At 38.4% G+C, this 23,500-nt stretch overlaps 1 protein-coding gene across 3 annotated transcripts in view; it reads left to right on the top strand.

Moving 5' to 3' along the window:
- The window catches only part of CCDC192 (coiled-coil domain containing 192), a 199,615-nt gene that overhangs the window by 5,624 nt on the left and 170,491 nt on the right, over positions 1–23,500 (top strand). For all 3 annotated transcript variants that reach the window (XM_020893498.2, XM_020893495.2, XM_070458790.1), the window contains exon 3: positions 22,806–22,913. In XM_020893498.2, the coding sequence (XP_020749157.2) occupies positions 22,806–22,913 (108 nt within the window). The remainder of the gene's footprint in view (positions 1–22,805; positions 22,914–23,500) is intronic.

Raw genomic sequence — 23,500 nt, 5'->3', positions numbered from 1 at the left:
GTGGGCAGGATACCAATGAGGGGATGCTGCTGGGCAGGAGGGAAGTTGGTATGGGGTGGCTGTGATCACACTTTTCCTTAGGATCTCACACTGCTCTCTGGGGTCTTGCAGAAGCATAGACATCCTGGGTTACTTCAAAGTATTTGCTTGTAAATGAGGAAACTCTGGAATTTAGACATGAAACAGATTGGGTAACTCATCTTACTTGGTTTGTTTGGGCTTGGGTTTAAATCACAGTCTCTTCCCGATATTCTCAGTTCATTCCCTTCCAAGTCATTTTGGAGCAGCTGGGTCCTTTCTACCTAAGCCTCAACCAGTTCCCCTAGAGGCCTCAGGTGACATTTGGGTAGGTTGGTGTTATAGCTGTGATGAGTTCATGGAGACTCATTACACTAGCTTTCTATTTTTACGCAAGTTTGAGGATTTCCTTTAAAAAAGAAAAAGAATGAGCTATCTGTACACCCTTGACTCAGATTCAGTAAGGATCCCCTAGACTCCACCCACAAACATTTCTGGAACAACCTTTCCAGCTCTAATGTAGAGCAGTGTGCTAGAGAAGAAAGATTGCAGGACTGGGAATTAGGCTGTAATGATACCCCAAGACACTTAAGTTCTCCAAGTCTTGTTTTTCATCTGTAGAATGAGGATGATGAGACTTTAAGAGTCTATATGATATAAGATGTTTGGGATATGAAAATGGTTGGGAAGCTATCTACAAGTGTACAGCGGTATAGCTATTAGCAATAGATTCATTTCAAACAGACACTCTGTGGACCATGGGACCTTGCCCTTTGGTTTCGCTATTTCTTTCTGGATTCAGCATTCTGCTTTTCTACTCATGACCCACTCCGGCATCATCAGCTAAGAACATTTGATCTAGTGAGGTACATATTCAGAACCTTACTTCCACTTCCACACAATTATTTTTATTCAGTGTTAACATCTCTTTTCTAAGAATTCACTTATTCTGGCCCCAGACAGACTGGACATATGTCTCAAACCCACAGAAATTTTCAGGAGGTGGGTTTTTGTTGAAGAAATAGAAGTCAATGGGAAACTCACTTAGATTAGTAGAATATGATTTTAATGAAGAATTTTTCTACCTCTAGTTATCATTGAATATCCTATTACTATTTTTCAGTGAGTTTTTATCTTATGTAGTAGAGCTATTTACGGTTTTGTTGTCCAAAGGAAGAGTGTCCCTCACTGGCACTACATGAAAACATTTTTTCTCTGGTTAGTTGTAACCCTTGCGCTAGTAGTTAAATTGGAGATTTGGAAATGGGAGACTTCAGCCTACCAATCTCTGTTGACGGCCTTTTCTCTAACAATGCTAATCAGTTAACACCCTAGAGGTAACCCTCTCACTGGTTGCCTAAAACACTGAAAAGGACAAGGCGCCAATGACTACATTTAGGATTCTGCCTAGGGCTCCCAATTAGCTTCCTGGAGTTCAGAATCTATCTTCTCTCAATTTACATTTCACACAGTTGAGAGCCCTGGGGCTTGAAGTAACTGCTTTTGCCTTAGTTACTGAATTTTTACATTTCTAAAAGAATACATTTAGCTTGAGGTAGAGGTTAGGACTAGAGACTTGAAGGCCATAGGACGGTTACATTTATTGCTGCCTCCTCAATGCACAACCCCCTTCAAATCTTGGAACTCAAAGGATGATTATTTAGCAGACCAGATTCTGCTCTGTACCACAAGGAACCAAACTGTAGGTGGATCTCAGATGCCTCTTTTGAATAGTTGTGGTTAGCTTTAGTAGAGAACACACGGATGAAGGATAAAAATGTCTTTAATTCTCTGAAGGTATCTTGAGCACCAAAGCAGAATGAAACACACTCTACCTTTGCGGCACCTGGCCTCTGAACAGTACTTTAACATCTTGACTTTACTGGTAAATTGTGCATTCTTAGTCTTTATTCATCTCTGCCGCTAAGTGGCTTCAGTTGTATCTGACTCTGTGCAACCCTATGGACCATAACCCACCATCTCCTCTGTCCGAGGGATTCTCCAGGCAAGAATACTGGAGTGCGTTGCCATGCCCTCCTTCAGCCAACCAAGGGATCGAACCCTTGTCTCTTATGTTTCCTGCGGTTTCTTTACCACTAGCGCCACCTGGGAAGACCCATTCATCTCTATGTCCCTGAAAGAAAGTTTGTGATACCAAAACGGCATTCACTCAATACCATCTGAAACAGAATGACTGGACTGAGTTCCAGGCAAAGCACTAGGTAACTGACAGATGCTGTCCCTCTGAATTGTTACAGCGGCACATGGGGGTGGTTTTTTTAGAATCATCACTATTGTACTTTTCTCCTCCTCCTCCTCCTGCTCCATGAATATTATTATTACCACCTTAGGAATTAAGGAATTTAGAGTTAAGGAGGTTGAGGTAGAGTCCAGTTGTGGAGGGATGGACGAGTCATATGTTAACTGGAGAGCAAGAACATTATGGTATCATCCAGTGAGAATTTACGTAGATCCACTTGTCAGGTGCCAGGTTACCCCTGTTTATCTGGACCATATTAGAATGTTATTTAACTGTTGCCTTTGCTCCCTTTTAACATCCTCTGACAAACAACATCTAGTGCTTATAAGTCATCTCATTGGAAACTCTTTAGGAAAATAAAAGTTCTGTTGCGAGGAGGTGTGACCTGAACCACATACCTGACTCAGGGCTTCTCCCTGTGAACTATCCCTGAAAACTGTGATACACAGAAACGAACAATGTAAAAACATCACGTGACCTTTGGTTAAGTGGAGTGGCACATCCAAAAATGAGAGTGTGGCTACGAATTCAATAATGCTAGAATATGCATGAACTATTTCACTCATTTTACAAAACTAGGCTTATTATGAAACCTCATAAGCCATTTAGGGTTCAAATTGTAATTCAGTGATCACTTCATTAAAGAATTATCAAGAGCCTAAAATATTAAAGCACTTTAAAATTTTGTAATTCATAAGGTCAAGTTCATAGCACACTATGTAGGAAGTCAACTTTATAAAACAAGCTTAAATTAGCTTTTAAAATACTACATTTGACAAACTGGGAAAGACAAGAATGCCTTAAATTGTGTCAAATTGCATAAATTCTATTCTTCTAGTACTAGGTACATAGCATTAGTTTTGCAGGAAGCATATATTTGGTCACATTTCTGATATTTTTAAATTTTAGCATTCTGAAATAGCTTTCAAAAGATTCTTCCCTTTGATAAGCAAACTTTCAAATCACTAATGAATTACAGTTGTTAAATATTGCTTGTATTTTAAATGAACATTTCAAATTATTTAAAGAAGACATTCTTACTTATCTTGCAGTGAGATCAATATAGAATTGCATTTCTATGTATATTTAAATATAAAGATTTGTTGCTGTTACAAGAAATAGGTTATTTTACCACTCCAATATGTAACAAATGATATCTCAGAACAGTTTTAGATTTTGTTTCCTTTCTTTTCCTTTTATTTTTTCCTTTCTTTCTTCTTTACTCCTTTCTATTTTTTCCTTAAGCATACTTGACAAATGTAATGTGTACAAGTTGATGAGTTTTAACATATGTATACACACGTGAAACCACCATCCCAGTCAAGATAATGATCTTTCCATCACTCCCAGAACTTTCTCATGCTCTTTTGTAGTCCCTCTTACTCATTCCTTCCCACCTAATTTCCAAGGAAGCATGTTTCATGTCCTTATGTATTGTTTTGCATTTCCTTGAGCTTTATATAAATAAAGTCATACAATATGCAACTTTTTACTGACTTCTTTCACTCAGCAAAATTATCTTGAACTTCATCCACACTTTAGTGTGCATTAATAATTAATTTTTATTGCTAAATAGTATTCCACTGCTCTGAATGCACCAGTTTGCTTATGCCTTCACCCACTGACTGACATTTAGGTTATTTCCAGCTTTTGACCTTTTGCAAATAAAGCTGCTATAAATGTTCATGTACAAATCTTTGTATGGACATATGCTTTCTTTCCTCTTGGGTAAATCTCTAAGAGTGAAATGGTTGAATCACATGGTAAGCTGTATTTTTAACTTTCTTAACAACTCTCAAACTATTTTCCAAATTTGTAGCATCATGTAACATTCCCACTAGCAGTGTATGAAAGTTTTAGTTTTATTAACATTCTCTCTGATTCTGGTAAGGTCAGCCTTTTAAGTTTAGCCATTCTAATAGGTGAGGTGGTATCTCATTGTGGTTTTAATGTTCATTTCCTCAATAACTAATGGTGTTTGAGCACCTTTTCATCTATTTGCCATCCTTCTATCTCATTTGGTGACATATCTATTGAAATGTTTTGTCCAACACAAATTTTTAAGTTGTGTTGTTTGTTTCTTATCACTGGGTTTTGAAAGTTCTTTATATATTCTAGATACATGTAATTTTTCAGATGTGTGTTTTGCAGGTATTTTCTTCAGTCTATGGTTAGTGTTTTAATTCTCTTAGAAGTGTCTTTAGAAGAGCAGAAGTTATTAATTTTGATGAAGTCTAATCTATCAATTTGTACTGTCATGGATCATGCTTTTGCTATCTGATTTAAAAAATCTTTGCCCAAGGTCACAAATATTTTCTTTTTTCTACCAGAAGGTTTATAGTTTTAGGTTTCACATTTAGATCTATGATTTACTTTGAGTTAATTTTGCCTGAGATGACCAGCAGCTGAGTCTATCATCAGGAATTTTACTTGGATGAAGGCACTCCATTGCTCCAAAGTCATCCCCTTTCATGGGGCAACCGGCATCCAGTGATTGGTTGATGCAGGGCTGCAAGACCTGGGTCCCTTTTTTGGAGGGCAATCCTGAAGGGGGCCGGGCCAACTCGCTAATGGAATCAGCTCAGGCCGCTGTTGCATTTCTGCTTCTTTTCTTTGTTATAGGTGTTGCTTATAAGAGCCACCTCCAAAAAGCCCTCTGTAGCCAAATCTCTGAGTGTCTGTAACCCTGGAACTCTAGCCCCATAGAATAACACAACCAGAATAAGTCTAACTGAATGAATGAGGTTTTGTGAATGGAAATTCACAAGAAATGCAAAGCAGTCATTGTGCTGTAACTGAGGGCAAGACAAAAGACATGAATAGAAACTGTCTCTGTAACTTTGATAGTCCTTCAGACAAATCTTTCTTGATGTGAGAGATTTAATGAAAATCTGCAGACTTTAAGGAAGTAAAGCATTTTCATCTAATAAAGCATGGTAGAGCATCTCTGGTGGCTTAATGGTGAAGGATCCACCTGTCAATGCAGGACACATGGGTTTGATACCTAATCAGGGAAGCGCTCGCATGGCTCGGAGCAACTAAAGCTGGTGCGCCACAACTACTGAGCCTGTGCTCTAGAGCCCAGGAGCCTCAACTACTGAGCCCAAGTGCCCTAGAGTCTGTACTCCACAAGAAAAGCCACTGCAGTGAGAAGCCTGTGCACTGCAGCTAGAGAGCAGCCCCCCATTGCCGCAACTGGAAAAGAGCCTGCACAGCAACAAAGACCCAACCACAGGCAAAAGTAAATAAACTTTTAAAAGCATAGTCATTTTCATGGTTTCAAACTAACAACTGGCTCTTTTCCCCCATAAAAGAACATGAATAGTATAGAAATAAAAACTTTATTTCTAGGGATATATGTTAGTTTATCTAGATAGTATCTAATATTACCAACATTACTATATCTTGACGGGTAATGTTAGCTCCCCCGATGCTGGAACATGAGATGTTAGTCTGAATTTCTACACACTGTTCAACCTCTCATATAATGACTTTTATATCGATATCCTGCAAGAAATGAGGCACTGATACAGGTCAGGCTTTCTTGCTCCTATCCCACTGTTGTCCCTATATAATCATCTCAAAGTTCAGTTAGTTTAATAACCTAAATTCTACAGGCAACAACTTCAACAGAGAGTTCAGGTCAAGCAGTACATAGAGAGGTGGTAGTGATGGCATCATTGGTGAGAAATATATATATATATATATATATATTTTTTCCCCTTTGACTACTATCAAGAAATATCAAAACTTCATTAACGTTTTGGAAGGATATTAGCTGCAATTGGCTAATGGCTTATCCTAATATTATATTTATCTGAATGATTCACTTCTGCTTCACAATACCCGTCCACACTGGGAGGCAGAGGGACACTTAATCGTTGTTACTAAGGGACCTCTGGATGGGAGCCCTGCCTGGAGTGCCCTGCTGCGATCCAGGCAGGCAGCAGTGGGAGGAGGGTGTGCAGAGTGCTCAGCCCGGAAGTGACGCGCACCATGGCTCCTCCGGCTTCATTACCCAGAGAAGTCACATGGCCAGAAACAACTTCAAGGACTGGGCAAGGGAAATCATATTGTGTGCTAGAAGAATTCTCTGAAATATTCTGGTGGGCAAAAATTACAGCAATACTGGGGACTTCCCTGGTGGTCCAGTGGTTAAGAATCCGTCTTCCAATGCAGGAGTCACGAGTTCAGTCCCAGGTAGGGGAACTAAGATCTCACGTGCTGAGGGGCACGTAAACCCAGGAGCCACAACTACTGAACCCTCATACCTAGAGAAGCCTGTGCACCGAAAAGAAGAGCCCGCATGCCATCACTAAGAACCGATGCAGTCAAAAACAGACAAAAAATATTACGGCAATATAAAGCTAGACATAAATAAGAAAATAGTTAAACCTAAGAAAGGAAATGCTATAGTTAGATACAAAATAAAACGTTACCTCCAGAACTTTTCATTTTAATAATAAGTTCTATCCAGCTTAAGAGTTTAAAGAGAGTAGTTTAAAATAAGATTGGTCGAAGAACTAGAAGTGTCCTTTACAAAACGCTCCTTCATAAGCCGTTAGGCAAGACGACCTGTTTTGTTTTTAATTTTTCTAACAGAGTAAATGTATAAGAAACAAAAGGTCCTGTTTTCACATGCAAATATGTTCCTTTTAAAAAATGTCAACAGGCAAAGAAATTTAGAAAACACGTGGCACTGAAACAGATTGTTTACAGATAGACTGTTTTCCAGAATGTCCCCAAGAAGCATCAGTGGTGCAAAGGACCTCTGTAAACTGAAGTATTTGAGTGTCTGCAAATTTGTTTCATCAGATGCCCATAACATTTTTTTCTCTATTTGGCTTCTTCAAATGGCAAAAAGTTCCAAACAAGAGGCATTATTTTGGGAGAAAGCATGGTAATTTGTGCTGGCATTTTTTTTTTTTCCCTGTGAGAGTGGAAATGTTAAGAAGTATGTGTATACACACAAAAGGAAGGAAGTTTTGAAACGTAAAAAGGGGACAGAAGTTAAATATATATATATATATATATATATGACTATATAAAGGTTAAATATATTAATTGAATTTAAGGGTTACTCTGAATAAATATTCTGGATAAACTCAAGTTTCATGTATGTGGCTCAATCATGTCTGACTGTGACCCCATGGACTGTAGCCCGCCAGGCTCCTCAGTCAATGGAATTTTCCAGGCAAGAATACTGGAGTGGTTTGCAATTTCTTCCTCTAGGGGATCTTCCCCTCCCAGGGAAAGAACCCATGTCTCTTGTGTCTCCTGCAGGCAGATTCTTTACCACTGTGCCACCTAGAAAACCCAAGTTTCATGTATAATTTGCTCATTTTCTGAAACCTGAACGTTTAGATCAGAGGAAGACAGGGCAAGGGAAAAATGTACTTTGGGGACCATGGAATCAATTGGTCTGACTATGAGAGCACACTTCAACTGCTGTCATCCGAAGAAAAATACTTCCCCAAACATCTAGATTTCCTTGAGAGAGACTATCCCCTGAAGGGTTCAGGTCAGTTATTCAATCTAGGAGTCAGTCTCCCTTTGGGAAGCTGTCTTTGGGTGCCTGGAGAGAAGTTGGCAGAGAGTGGGGTGACCTGGGGATGAGAAGCACAAGGATGCAGGCTCTCAGGGATAAAGTCTGGCCTCTGGCTGCCCTCAGTCTCATCAGGCAGGTTGGATAACATCAGCTTAATTTGTTTTGATGGTTTTGTTAAACTGAAATTTGCTGCTGGGAATAATAGCTCCGGGTCATCATGTCAATAGCTGAGCTGTTTAATTTAGGTAAGGTATCAGAGTGAATCAGTTATTTCAAAATATGTCTAATAATTTGAGTCAAAGTGATGTATTATCTGTACTTAATGAGGTTCAGAGAAATGGAATGTTTCTCCAAGTTTTGATTAGATTTTGCTTCTGCAAAAACTTCACTCTTCCCTCAAAGTTATGCACTAATGCACAAAGATGAAAAGATAATTGAGTCTCCAGAAATTCTGTATCTCATAAGAAAGTGCACCACTATTCTAACCCATATAAGAAGTATTTATAAATATTCAAAATAAGTATTAGTATATATTTGTAGCATCTATTACAGTACAATATCCTTCATATATTAAGGTCTCATATAAATCAATGAGGAAAAGATTAGCCTTTAAATTGAAAATGGACAAAGGACAAAATTTCTAATTTATAAAGAAGACATACAAATACCCAATAAGAGATCCAAATAGAGGCAAAGAACTAAAAAATTCTGAACTTAGATATCATGTTTACCTGTAAGTTTGACAGACATAGAAAGTATTGAAAATATCATTATTGTCAAGGGTGTAAGAAAAGTCTGATTCTCATGTCATGGGTGGGAGGATGAAGTTGGAGGATGTAATCTTAAATATGTATAAAGTATATAATCTTTAAAATCCAGTAACCACTTTTTCCATTTATGCTATTAGAAAAACAAGATCACAAAGATGCACATATATGCTTATTACAGGTTTGACCAATAGTGGGAAAAACTGCCTGTGCACATAGTAAAATTTATTGTGACCATTGAAAGTTATGGTAGCTTTTAAAGTTAAAATTTGTGAGAAATGACATTATTATTCAAATATAGATACCTATGAAATTCTATTAACTGAAAATGATCATAATTTAACCACATACAACCATGTATAGTATGAATGTTTTATGTTATTCATCTTCAGGTACACACACACACAAGCCTAGAAGATTATATACCAAATGCGGTGTCTAAGTCTGTTCAGGCTGCCATAACGAGATACCGCAGACTGGGTGGCTTAAAACACAGACACTGATTTCTCACAATCCTAGAGGCTGGAAAGTCAGAGATGAGGGTGCTATAGCATGACTGGGTACTAGCTTGCAAACAGTTGCCTTGTTGCTATATCCTCACATGGGTGAAAGGGGGAAGGAAGGGAGAGAAGGTAACAGAGAGAGAGAGTTCTCTGATTTTGTCTTACAGGGACACTAATCCCATCATAAGGACACCACACTGATGACTTCATTGAAATCTAATGACCTCCCAGAGGCCCCATGTCCTAATACTATTAAATTGGGTGTTAGAGCTTCAAAATATGAATTTGAGGGGGCGTGAAACACAGACCTTCAGTCCATAATAACATGGGCAACCTCTGGGTGGTAAAATTCTAATGATTCTCACTTTTTTATATCTTTCATATTATCTAAATTTGGAGGACATAGTATATTGAAAATTCATGGCCCAGTGATGTTGCTCAATACATGTCTTTTTCCTTTCTCCTTTCTCATCCCTGTAATATTGGAGTTCACTTATCTGAGTATCTGTCCTCCTTTTCTCAATTTTTTTTCACATTATGAGCTCCTGGAGGGTAGAAAATTTGATGAATTCAGCTTTATCTCCAGGCTTTAGCTCTGGACCTTACCTATCAGTGGCAGTCAGTCAATACATGAATGCTTCTCATGTGTTTGTTATTGAATAGCTGGTCACATTTTTCAGTTAGGGAAGAAAATGTTCTTGAATCATATATTTAATGCAAAGGAAAATTAAATTGTAAGACATTTTAAAATTAGATGTAGTTCAGAAACATTCTTTGGGAAAAGTAAGCCCTGTTTTGCCTGCCTCAAATGCCTAAGGAAAATACTATAAATTCTAGAACAGTCTGCTTTCCCTAGGGGCTATTTCTACTTGGAATCTTTCTTAAAATAGAAATATCTATGTCCGTGGTGGTAACTATATTCTGAATCTTATTAATTTTTCTCCTTCTGAGTAAAGCTGCATTTGGCCTTTTGCCTTCAAATGTGTTCTTACATTCTTTTCTGACAATTATGTTCTGAAAATCTATAAAAAGTCTCCCATCATAACTTTGTGACTGTTTAACATGTAATGCTGAGATCTGAATGGTCCAATTTCAGAACTGCTTTGTGGTAAAAAAACAAGCAAGCAAACAGTCTAGTACCCATAAGGTAACTTTCAAATTACTCAAGTTCTTAACCCTCAGTATACTAGGAAAATAATCATCATTACTGACCATCTGGATTAAATAAACTCATCTAAATTTTTTTCATTTTTAAAATTATTTTCAAATACTTGACAGAAGAATCAAGGCATAGGTTTCAAATTTAAACATAGCAAATCTAGCTATTACCAAGTAAAACTTTTGGCACATCACTTTGATAAAATACGGCAGGATACTGTCACACATTTCCTTAACAAAGTAGGAAAGTTCAAGTTCTGTGGCAAAATTCTGTGTGATATAGCCTGTCCTGTATGAGGGTCTCCTTTTTGTCTTTAGAGGTATGTGTTTCATTTACTGATTCATGACCGAGGACATTCACCTAAGTCTCTCAGAAGTCTTGACCTAAAAAATTTAAAAGTCAAATATCTAATTTAAAATTTTCTAGTAGCCACATTAAAGGTTTTAAATAAAAAGGTAAATAAACTGTAATACTATATGTTCTCTAGGGCTTCCCCAGTGGCGTAATAGTAAAGAATCTGCCTATAAGGCAGATGTGGGAGATGAAGTTTCAATCTCTGGGTCGGGAAGATCCCTGGAGAAGGAAATGGCAATGGAATGGGTTGAAGTGGGTTGAAATGAAATGGAAATGGCAACCCACAACCCGGGTCTCCTGCATTGCAGGCAGTCTCCTGTGTTGTAGGCAGATTCTTTACTGGCTGAGCCACCAGGGAAGATGCAGCTACATGATGTCAATGCCAGATACTAAGATACTAAGAGTTACTAACAGATACGAACAGTTTCTGATCCTTATGGTCAAGAGCTCAGGCTCCTTCCTTAGCTGTAAGTTCCCAGGAGCTATACCACAGAAACATAAAATCTAGAGCTTAAAAAAGATGATTAAAAAATAAATAAGTAAGTTCCCAGGAGCTATACAACAGAAACATAAAATCTAGAGCTTAAAAAGATGATTAAAAAATAAATAAGTAAAACAAAGCAACTTCCCTCTCTGGGTCAAGCATTATGCTAAGCATTGTTCCACATGGCCATGTTGAATCACCACGGCAGCCCCCGGTGAGTTAGCATTTCCTCCATTTTTTAGAGAGGAGGAAGTGGAGCCTCAGGATAATTAAATTACTTACTTAAAGTCAAACAAACAAGTAACAATCAGTCAGATTCACATTTGAAACCAACAGAACCCATTCCAGTTAGTATTCAGGAGAAAACGGATTTCAGAGGATGCCTAGGAGAGTCAGAGAATCGGTCTCGGAGACTACACCCAACTTCCCTGTCAGATTCTGGTAGAGAACCTACTACTGCCGCCATGGGGCAAAGGCCCCACAGCCCCTCCTACTTCCTTTAAGATGTTACTTCTTTTTTTTAAGATTTTTTTTTTTTTTTCAGATGTGCACCATTTTTTAAATATCTTTATTGAACTTGTTACAATATTGTTTCTGTTTTGTTTTGGCTTTTTGGCTGTGAGGCAAGTGGGATGTTAGCTCCCCTACCTGGAATCCAATCTGCACTTCTGGAATTGGAAAGTGAAGTTCTTAACCACTGGACTGCTAGGGAAGTCCCGGAGATGTTACTGCATCTGTCTCCTGTCACTGCAGCCTCTGAAAACAGAACGACCCTGCTCACCCAGCCAGACTCCATTCTGTTTGGCACCTTTCACATCACTCTCATTTATGCTGAATCCTCAGGCTGCTGTGTCAGACGTGGGGAGCCTAAGTCACGTGCCTGCAATGGGGCATGGAGGGGCAAAGGAGGCTGGAGAGGGAGCTCCTGCCTTATTCTTTGGGGAGATGGGTTCATGACACGGGAAATACTCCAAACAGGGAAAGACAAGGCATGACAAATGGCCAGTGCAGAGTGCAAGATGAATTAGATGGAATGATCTCGTCATTTCATAAGCAGCGGGGTCCCACTGAGCAAGCTCCGCCATCTTCTCCGATATGTGGCCATGCCTCTTAGTAATATTTTGACTGGGAGACCTTAAAAGAAGTGGAAATTTACAGCAAAAGAGAGCTCTCTCATCTGTCCTCTGCTTACCTTATCACAATGGAATGTACTATGGAAATTGTGGCTACACTTTTATCTGATCCAAAAGGATGCATCACATTTCTCCTTCAGATCTTGGTAAAGAGGGGAGTTTGAGCAAATGCCAGGCTGGGTTGAAGGAGGGGGAGGCTGATCATGGAAAAGGTTTCTCATGGAACATCAAGTTCAACTAAGGATTTCCTTGCTAGGTTTTGGAAAGAGCATCATTAGAGTCTTCAAGTTTTTAACCACTGCAAGTTAACATTTTAAAATTTTTTCTAAAAGTTTACTTATGTGGAATCTAAAATTCACTAGTAGACAAAAAATTACCTTCACTTTGAACAACGTCAATCATAAGTCATTTGTTGCTGATTACATACAGAATAGCAAAAATTTATTCACAAAACTAAATTTGAAAAAATTCCATTTGGGCAATAAAATTCTATCACCTTACACATAAGCTGAGCTGAAAATCCTTCTTACAGGCATATACATTTACTGAACCACTGGGATACACTGGGAGGATGAAAACATTGTTGGTCAACATACCTAAATATTCAAAATCCAGTTGGAAATGATGTCTGAGAAAATAAATAATCCTGTCACTAAAAACTCAGTTTTATAAAGCATTATCCTTACAAACAGGGGAAGTATTTACATTATTAAATGTCCCACTAAATCAAAATTTAAAACAAATAATATTTAGTAAATGTTTTAAACTAAAGGAATCAAAATCTTTTCCTTCATGAGAGTATTTTACTATGCTTTTTCCTTTTCTTAAATTTCACAGTTTTTATTTTGTGCAACCTTTTTTACAGTTCTTTTTCACAATAATATTAATCACAATTCATACTAATTCCTTCATGCCATAACTTATCTGCTCTATACATTTGTTTTATAAGTTATTTAAAATTTTATCTGTGATAAGTATATATATAACATAAAATTGACCATTTTAAGCATTATTAATTTACAGTTCAGTAGTGTAAGGCATGTTCATGTTTTTGTGCAACTGATACGCGTAACTTTTAATTTTGCAAATCCAAAACTCTATACCTATCTATTAAATAGCAATTCCTCATTTCATCCTCTCCTTTATTTAAAACAAAATTAAAATCATTTTTTGGGAACATAATCAAACTTTTTCACAGCAAAGGAAAACACAAACAAAATGAAAAGACAACCCACAGGATGGGAGAAAATATTTATAAATGAAGCAATCAACGAGGGACTAATCTCCAAAATATACAAATAGCTTATGCAGCTTAATATCAAAATTCAATCACAAAATGGGCAGAAGATCTAAATAGACATGCCTCCAAAGAAGACATGCAGGTAGCCAAAAAGCACATGAAAAGATGCTCAACATCACTAATTACTAGAGAAATGCAAATCAAAACTATAATGAGGTTATCACCTCACATCAGTCAGAATGGCCATTATCAAAAACACAAATTACAAATGCTGGCTATGGTGTAGAGAAAAGGGAAATCTCCTTGGTGGGAATGTAAATTGGTACAGCCACTATAGAGAATAATATGGAGGTTCCTTAAAGAAGCTAAAAGAAGAGCTACTATATGATCCAGCCACCCCACTCCCGGGCATATATCCAGAGAAAACCATAATTAGAAAAGATAACGTATATCCCGATGTTCATTGCAACACTACTTACAGTAACCAGGACACGGAAGCAAACTTCAAGTCCATTAACAGAGGAATGGATAAAGAAGATGTGCTACATATATACAATGGAATATTCCTTAGCCATAAAAAAGAAAAAAAAATACCCATTTGCAACAACATGATAGACTTCGAGACTGTCATATTGAGTAATGAGAGTCAGAGAAAGAAAAATATCATATCACTTCTACGTGGAATCTGTAAAAGGGTATAAGTGAACTTATCTGCAAAGCAGAAACGGACTCACAGACTTAGAAAACAAACTTATGGTTACCAAGAAGGGAAGTTAGGGGTGGGATGAACTGGGAGACTGGTACTAACGTATATACACTACTATATATAAAATAGACAACTAATAAGGATCTACTATATAGCACAGGGAACTCTTCGCAATACTCTGTACTGACCTATATGGGAAAAGAACTTAAAAAAGAGTGGATGTATGTAAAACTAATTCATTTTACCATACACCCAAAACTTACACAATATTGTGAATAAACTATAGTAAAAGTTAATTCGTAAAAAAAGATAGTAGCAAATGTTATAAACATTGAAGCAATTTGAAAAATGGGTCAGGGTATCCACAGACAGAGGGGGAAATTATGTTTTAAAGTCTCTGAAAACATTCTACTAATGTTTTGGTAGATGACTATAGCATGGATAAAACTCAAGACCAATTGTTCATAAAACTACACAATACATAATATTTTAGTACCTACAAACATCAGAAATGCATTCAATCCTTCTCATTTGCAAGTGTTAATCAATGAGGAATAATCAAAGGTTACAGTCCTCAAGATATTTCCTATGCACCTTGACTATAAACCAAGAATCACAGAAAATACCCAGTGCTGCTTGTTTTTCTTTCAGCAACATCTAACACTAATTCAGAATTACTCTCCCTGCTCCCAGTCTTTTCAGAACAAACCCAGTCTAAATTGATTTATTGGGGAAGATCAATCGGCAGATGTTTGGCAAGCAGAAGGTTCAATGTGCACTGGCCCACCTTGCTTGTGCAGAAAAGACAAAATAAGAGAATGTACACAAAGCTGTTGACTTTAGCCCTAGGGTTTCAAAGATACCATCTCATCTGAAGACACGAACTCATTACTAATGCTTAACAGCCGGTTTCATCTCTGATGTTGAAAAAATGCTTTTTCTCTCTGACAGTAGAAGAACTGGAAAGAAAAGCCATTATAAATATAAGATAAATCACATGAAAGCTCTATAAAAACTTACTCATCCCAGAGTAAAGAAATTCACATCGATGGCAAAAAAACTGAAAACGTTCATCAGTTATGCGTGCTGTTCGTGACAGACCCTATTAGCTGCCTACCCAACCTCTCGTCACCTCTTCCTTGCTGATAAAATATTTATTTGGTTGTTTATGATGAACTTGAGTCCAATAAATAATCATGATTTATACAGAAAAAAACAAAAATCAGTTTTAACAGCAAATCACCTTGCTACATCCTTTCTCTTTTTCTATTATGAAAGAAATATTTTCTCATTATTAAAATCTTTACTTCACCATCAGCATGACAGGTTTACTAGTGTGGCTCAGTTACAAGAACCAGGCTTCCCCAGTATGTTTCTTGCTCTAGTGTCCAAAGAGAAGAGCCATTCTGATTCTTTTGAGTCTGGGACATCTCTAGGAAGAGCAAATTACTTGCTTGTTCATCTGCATGATTTACAAAAGAGGCAACAATAACCTATTCATACCCTCGTTCATTAATATTTGGTATTTTGTTTTAGAATATAAAGCAAAGGTGCTGGAATACACTATTCCCTCTAAACAAGGAATATATAAATTGGGTTACACAAATAGCATTGAGAAAAACACTTAAGCAACTTGAAAGTAAATGTGAAACTGTGTGCTTATTGCGCGCGCGCGCGTGTGTGTGTGCAAGCATGTACAAAGGCTTTTTTTTTTTCTTGTAGGAGAATTGATAGATATCATTAGTTAATCAAAGAGGTGTGTGACACCCAAAGTGTTAAGAAATCCACCCATAAAATCAAAATGCCAGAGGGCTGTCTTAAGTCACAGAACACATTCTGTAATATAACATGAACCCACATTCAGGTCTCCTGTAACCCAGAACCTGTTTTACTGCTAACTTTTATTTAAATGATGAAAGATACCAACTGTTTACTAGGTCCCTTTCTCCTCTAATACCATCCATTCACAGTCTGTGAGAACTTATCTAGGACTATTGTTTGAGATAGACCTGGGGTATCTGAAAGCAGGTTAGAACTTCTCTTACCTCCTTCTAACATCTATTAGAATCCTCATCAAGGAGAAAAGAACAGGCCCCAAAGCACAGAGTAATATATTATGAGTGAGCATAAAAATGTTCAACTAACCAAATTCTTGACATTCATTTTCACATAAAACTAAATCCAGGACTTTTGTATTGGAGAGAAATTCTAAACTGAGTATCTGGTGAGGGTATTAATCCTGAATGTCTGGTTCCAACCTATTTCCCCATTGCTTAGCACAGTACCTGGCAAATGGTGAGCCCTCAGTAAATAATTTTTGAACTTAAATGAATTGAATCATGTTCAATTGAACTAAAATTAGTTGGCCTGTTAAGAGTTTTAGGTGAGCCATTATTTAAAGTTATATTTATGAAGCTATTATATGTTATACGGCCATTTCTCTTTAACTCTCACGCCAACAATCTTTTTACACATTAAAACCTGAATCACCAATTCCTTTCATATACCTTTTTCTTTTGCACTATTGTTGATGCTCTGGAAATGGAAAAAGAGTTAACCTTTCACAGGTTGTAAAGGTCGACCTTTTATAAGGTCGACCTTTACAAATGTGGGGTTTTGTCCAGAATAACAGTATCTTGGAACTGTGCTAAAGTGACTTGATATTGAATTCAAGTCCATCTTGGACCTGGTCCAGGGGAATTCAGGGAACATAGTTCTGGAATAGCCACCTGACAAAACATTCAATGTATAATTTATCAGAGGTCACTTAGATAGAAGGCCTCTACGCTTTTAGATTTTATAAACCAGTAAGAATTTCCATCAAAAAATAATTGGTTAGTTCTTGTAGGACTGCCAATTTTTCAATTTTTTCCAAGACAAAAAGAAAACAGCAAAACACAGTAATTCCCAAGTACTATCACTGCCATTTGTTAAAAATACATCTTCTTAACACAAACATATGTAGAACGATCATAATCTCAGAATAAAGGACAGTCCTCTAAATAGAATAAACCTGGCTTCATGAAAAATTCACAAGGTCCTTTTCAGAAGTTTGCTTTCATCCTTTTCTTGCTGACTGGTGAAAATGTTATCACAAATCAACACTGATCTATGGGCTGGCATTTGGGAACCACTAACAGAATTAGACCCTTTCAGCCTGAGATTTCTTTGTTACTCTCTCCATATCCACTCTCCACCCTTCTCCCACTTGCTCTTTCCAGGGAGTTGGTCTCTCTGGACTTGCTGTTGAGGTTCTCTTGCCCTCTGGTTTCTCATTGGGTTCAGCCCAAGGAACATCTAGACAGAAGTACAACAGGGGAGAGGAGAGGAGGGTCAGGCTACTTATTCCACTGGTCCACCCACCACCACTGCCTGGACACAGGTTGGCAGCAGCTGTATTTTTCTGCCCAAGACCTCAGTTTATTGGATGGCCCTCCCTGCAAGCTCCCTTTCTAGATCCTGCGACAACACTCCCACCTTACCTCTCCCCCTACTGTTCAGGTCAAGATAAGACAAAGTATCTTCGCATCTGGGTGCGGGAAGTGGGAGGTGGAGGGGCTGTCTCTCCATCCTTGGCTGACACCCTTATCCATACTCTCGCCATTCCTTTCATCAAACTGCCCTCGATCTCTTTAACTATGTTTCCTTCTGAAACCTGACACAATGCACTTTAAGATGAAAGGAATAAAGCCTCAAGAATGGGCTTCCCTGGTGGAGACGCAGGAGTTGCATTTTCAATCCCTGAGCTGGGAAGATGCCCTGGAGAAGGAAATGGCAACCCACTCCAGTATTCGTGCCTGGAAATCCCATGGACAGAGGAGCCTGGTGGACTATAATCCATGGCATCGCAAAGAGTTGGACGTGATTTAGCAACTAAAGAAGCGAAGCTCCAGAGTCATATAGCCTGAGTCACACTGTCAGTGAGTCAGGTTAGGTCTACAACTCCAGTGTGGTCTTCCACATTCCAAGCAGAGTTCTCCTTAGTCAGTGCTCATCCGTCGTCCTCCCATGACCATTTCCTTTGAGGTCATAGAGATGAGCACTTTCTAGAAACTCTTTCCACCAGGCTTGGAGAATAGATGTAGTTGGTTCATGTTTCAAACTTAAATATTTTATTTAGTGATTAATGACACAACCTCAGCCACAGAGAAATACTGTTTTCACTATAACAGGTTGGAATCAGCAAAACTGAATTGTTAAATGGTTGCCTAAAGAGAAACAGGCAATTTAGCCTAAGAAGCTATTGCAAAAGCTAAGCCCAGAGGGCATGAGAGGGATTAGCTTTCCACTGTAAACTGAATTCTGATGACTAGAGATTGAGGGAGGAGTGGAAAAAAAATCTGCCTGGAGGTAAGAGGCTGAGTTGGGGCTCTGAGGGAAGACTTTAATCTACGTGAGACATATAAGCAGGTCCTAGAAGGGTAAGACAGTTTAGGGCATTTGTTGCTTGTCAAGCTGGGGGAAAGAGGAGTAGGGCCACAGTAATAAATAGACAAGACATCAAGCAGGAAGCTTGACTGTTGCAGGATGTGTTGAAAGCGTGTTTTATCTGGCAGGAAGCTACTGGACCACTAGGCAGGGGCTGCTACTGGAGCCCTGGACGTTAGTTGCTCCAGATTGGTAAAAACATTTAATTGTCTTAAATTGACTTACTGCAAAACGCTCTTCTGTAAAGGCAGAAGGCCATAACCACATCTTTACTTAGCAACCTTGCTTTTAAAGAAATGCACCCACATATTTAATATATTAACTTTGTTCTAATTGCCTACTTGATTGAATTTCCCACTGCCATGGTTTAATCATTTGCTGTTACAGAAGTGTCTTAATGGGAACTTTCTTTTCCTAGGGTTTAAAAATTAGTTAGCAGGTTTTTAACATCAAATGATTCTCTCTAGAGGAATTAGAATATGATCTGTAAAAAAGAATATTAATTGAGTACTTCATCTGTCCAACCAGTTACCTGATTTATGTCATTTAATCCTCACATCAACCCTGCCATCATCACCCAACCCACACCCACCGCCTCGCCCTCGGCTGTGCCGTCTGGCCCCTGACCTTGGCACGCAGACTTGATCTGGGGCTCTCAACCCAGTCAGTGTTCTAAGCTGGATACTTGGAAAGGATTGCTCAAAGGAGGCACTGTTACAGCCTCTCAGCATGAAGAACTGCTCCATCTGGTGCGGTCACCTTCTCTGACTGCGGAGCCTCCAGCCAACCAACAACTCTTTATTGAGCTCCTAGTAAATGCGCAGGGCAGTGTTGTCTGGCTGCTGCAGGCGGGTGTCTTTCTAAATGCTGCACGTGGATTCAGAGGCAGGTGAAAGATTTCAGTGAATCAGAGATCTTGAACCAGTCCTGAAGGGTGAAAGGGATCTCTATGCCTGAGGAAGAGCAAGGTCATTGCAAGACAGAAACATAATGACTCAGAAATAGGGAAGGGAACAATGAAAAGGTGCTGAGTTGGCTTAGAGATATCAAGAAAAATTAAATTAGAACAAAGAGTAGGTTTTCCTCCAAATTCTCAAATGAGGAACCTTTGTAGCTAAAAAGGAAATCTACTCTTACAGTGTTGCAGAAGGTTCGTCATCTAGTACGCTGTCCACTTTAAAACAAGAGCGTAATAATCAAGTGTCTTGACTGTAACCAAAAGTTCATGGAATTTTTAATATGCTGTAATAGTCTTTTACTTTGACCATCCTGATTATCTTAGGTACATGCATTTATATTACTGATAGATATTTAGGTAGAAATTTTTAGGACAAAGAGTGGAATTTAAAGGCTGGAATACACATTGAAGTACTGGAGTTTACCATTTGAAAATCCACAGACATAGACTCAATCCCCAATCAACTATATATATCATACATTTTTACTTTTGATTAAAGTAGTTGATGAGGGAATCATATTAATCACAATACAGTTTTGTGTTCATAAGAAACATAAATTGCTTTATATACACTGTGTCCACATGTACCTGAGGAGAATGAACTTAATGATGTAAGTCCCACCTTTCTGCTCTTATATCATTGCATCCTGCAAAACAGGGACAGTGACCAGCTACACCTAACTGTTTACACTCCCTGAAAATAGACACCTACCTCCAAAACTTCCAACAGCAGGTATTTACTTATTTCTTAGATTCCCTGTGTGCATGTTCAGTTCTGTCCAACTCTTTGTAATTTCATGGACTATAGCCCGCCAGGCTCCTCTGTCCATGGGATTCTCCAGGCAAGAATATTGGAGTGGGTTGCCATGCCCTCTTCCATGGAATCTTCCTGACCCAAGGATCAAACCCATGTCTCCTGCTTTGGTAGGTGGATTCTTTACCACTGAGCCACCTGGAAAGCCCTGTTTCTGAGATTACTCTTGGTTTAATCTGTAGTCTTTTGTTTGGTTAATGGAGGTTGTTTCCTATTAAAAAGTGCTTGACTTTGTGTAAGCCATTTTTACTCCAAAGTAGATACATTCATGGCTCTTCCCCTTAAAGGAGAGGGGGTAAGAAGGCAAGTCAGGGAATGGGGAGTGACAACCGGGATAAATGTGCAGAAGACATGCTTTGCACTCCTCACAGTCTGCTCAGAACGCTCCCTGTTCTATAGCACACGATGCTGTCTTAAATCTACCTGAACACAAAGCCCTATGCTATTTAATAACAGTCTCCAGTCAAGCCTGTTTCATTTGGCTTTGACTTGTAATGCTTTTGTTTTACTGGAAATGGTTGTCCTTTCTGGCAAGGAAAATTAGGGATGTTTGGAGAAAAAGACCTAGAGAATTAGATTAGATGATCTTGCTGGGGCTACTCACAAGGATTTTTCAAACTTCCTCTTGATGTCAAACACTAGACAAGAAGATTCTCTTGGAAATAGTGATCTAGATCAGGGACCCTTAGTTGTTTTTTGTTTTTTAATAGTTTTGACTCTCAACAATTTCCCCTTTAGGCATAAAATGTTTGGCTAGATAAACTACCTAAAAGTATAAATAGACAACAATTTTGTTTTGCGGCTCATGTTTTGAGATGTTTTAGACTGACTCTTGAAATTATTAGAATCATGTATGGGAGAGTGAAAATTATTGGTTCATCCCTGAATAGATAATCACTGTTCATCTATTAGAATATCACTGTTCTAACCAGAATTTTTACCCACCAAAGGCTGACCTGGGGGAAAGTATACAGTCTTGTGAGACTTAGGAGCCATGCTCTTTTTGAGACAGAACTTTTTTTTGCCCCTCATCCCATGGAGTTTCAGTTTTATCAGAGGTCCATGGCAAGGCTTTAAGGTTCGGAGGATGGTATGAACAATTATAGGAACTGAATGAATGCCTTATTTTTATGGCTGGTTTCATTTACCACCAGATGGCTCTATTGTATCATCAGGAAATGCACATATGTGTAAAATCGGTGGGCTCCTAGACCAAAGGGAAAATAAAGCAGCAGTTTTGTGGGGTTTTTTTAATATGTAGGAACACAGTTCTTTCTTTCCTCTGTAGTTAATTGGAAGCAGCTGCAGCAGCCTGAACATTCACAAGAAAACAGGACATACCCAAGGATATAGGAACATCAGAATCCTAACACCAATGGAGTTTTCCTTTGACATTTCCACATTGCTGTGTACCTAATTAATTGTCTCAATGGCCAAAGAGTAGTCAGGAGTGCCCTAGCATTAGTAGTGCTAGTAAGTGATAATTCCATACCAATTTTGCATATTCTTTGCTTGTACATGAGAAACAGCAACTTCAGAACAATTTTGAGAGGCAAGGACTACACATCTGGTGATTTGAGTCATATTAGCCATGTTGGAGATCCAACCAGTCCTTCCTAAAGGAGATCAGTCCTGGGTGTTTATTGGAAGGACTGATGCTGAAGCTGAAACTCCAATACTTTGGCCACCTCATGCAAAGAGTTGACTCGTTGGAAAAGATCCTGATGCTGGGAGGGATTGGGGGCAGGAGGAGAAGGGGACAACAGAGGATGAGATGGCTGGGTGGCATCACCAACTCGATGGACATGAGTTTGAGTAAACTCCAGGAGTTTGTGATGGACAGGGAGGCCTGGCATGATGCGATTCATGGGGTCGCAAAGAGTCGGACACGACTGAGCGACTGAACTGAACTGAACTGAGCCATGTTCTGGGGATGTATAATCTGATTCTAAACCATGTGGTTTCTTTGCTTTAATGGAACTTGTGACAAGAAGGTGACAATCAAAGGAAATGAAAGTTTCCCTGAGTTGAAATGACTAAGATAGGTGAATGTTAAAAAAAAAAAAAAAATGCAGGCAACACTAGGTGACCTCTCTTACTGGGAATGTGAAAATTTGGTTCTAACTCTTGAAAAATATTTATATCAGAAATAAAAGTTGCACATTAACCAAATTTCAACATGGATATTTTATTCTACCTTTGTAAAGTTGTTCATTGTTCATTAATATGCACGTTTTAACTCTGTCTTTAGACTCTAAACAGTTAAAATAACACTATTGTCTTTGTAACATTTCACTGTTTTATTGCTATGTTAAAGAAGAAAAGGAGATGATGTATGTAAGTTTATTAAGTCTATCCTTAGTCCAGAGTTGTCTGAGATGTGCTCAGGAAACTACCCATGTCAAAAAGTAATACTTGGTTATTGTTTTAAAGAAAGATTCCCTGGAAACTGAACAGATGGCGTTTACTTTGGCACAACTTGAGACCTTGGAGACTTGCCTGAAGGAAGCAGAAGAAAAGGCTAAAGTCTTATCCGAACAGGTAATACCTGTCACTGGGACTGGAAATATATGTTCCTCGGTGTGCAATAGAGTGAGGAAAATCTAAATACGTGTTTCAACCTCTGTACCTACTGATACACACACACACACACACAGCATTTCATTCAGTTCAGTTATTATAATGATCACTGTAATCTGTATGGACCTTTTGAGCCTTTAAAACTTCTCTTACATTTTTGTATTTTGTTTTCATTCACCAAAGCCCATGAGCTAGGAAAGCCACCTTTAAGCAAGTAAACTTCTGAAATAAGGTAAACATATAAGTGAAACATATTTGTATTATAAACAGAAAAAACCTATAGGAAACCCACAGGAGCAACTTTCTCCAATTATGGGGAGAAAGAGTTTTTTTCAAATACTGGCATCCCTCTTGGGTTTTGAAACTCACAGAGGCAAAACAGATAACAGGAGAAGCATAGCTTCGTCTGAGCAGTCAGGTTGCTTTCTAGGTCATCTGCACACACACCAGGTCTCCTATTTCAGAGCCACTGAGCGTGACTATCAGTAAAGCTCAGACCATTTCCCGACACCGTTACGCTTTGCAAACCGTATAGTGTATGTGGCACA

This window comes from Odocoileus virginianus, chromosome 3, assembly GCF_023699985.2.
Source record: "Odocoileus virginianus isolate 20LAN1187 ecotype Illinois chromosome 3, Ovbor_1.2, whole genome shotgun sequence".
Taxonomy (NCBI): Eukaryota; Metazoa; Chordata; class Mammalia; order Artiodactyla; family Cervidae; genus Odocoileus; species Odocoileus virginianus.
This window is presented reverse-complemented; position numbering and strand designations above follow the sequence as displayed.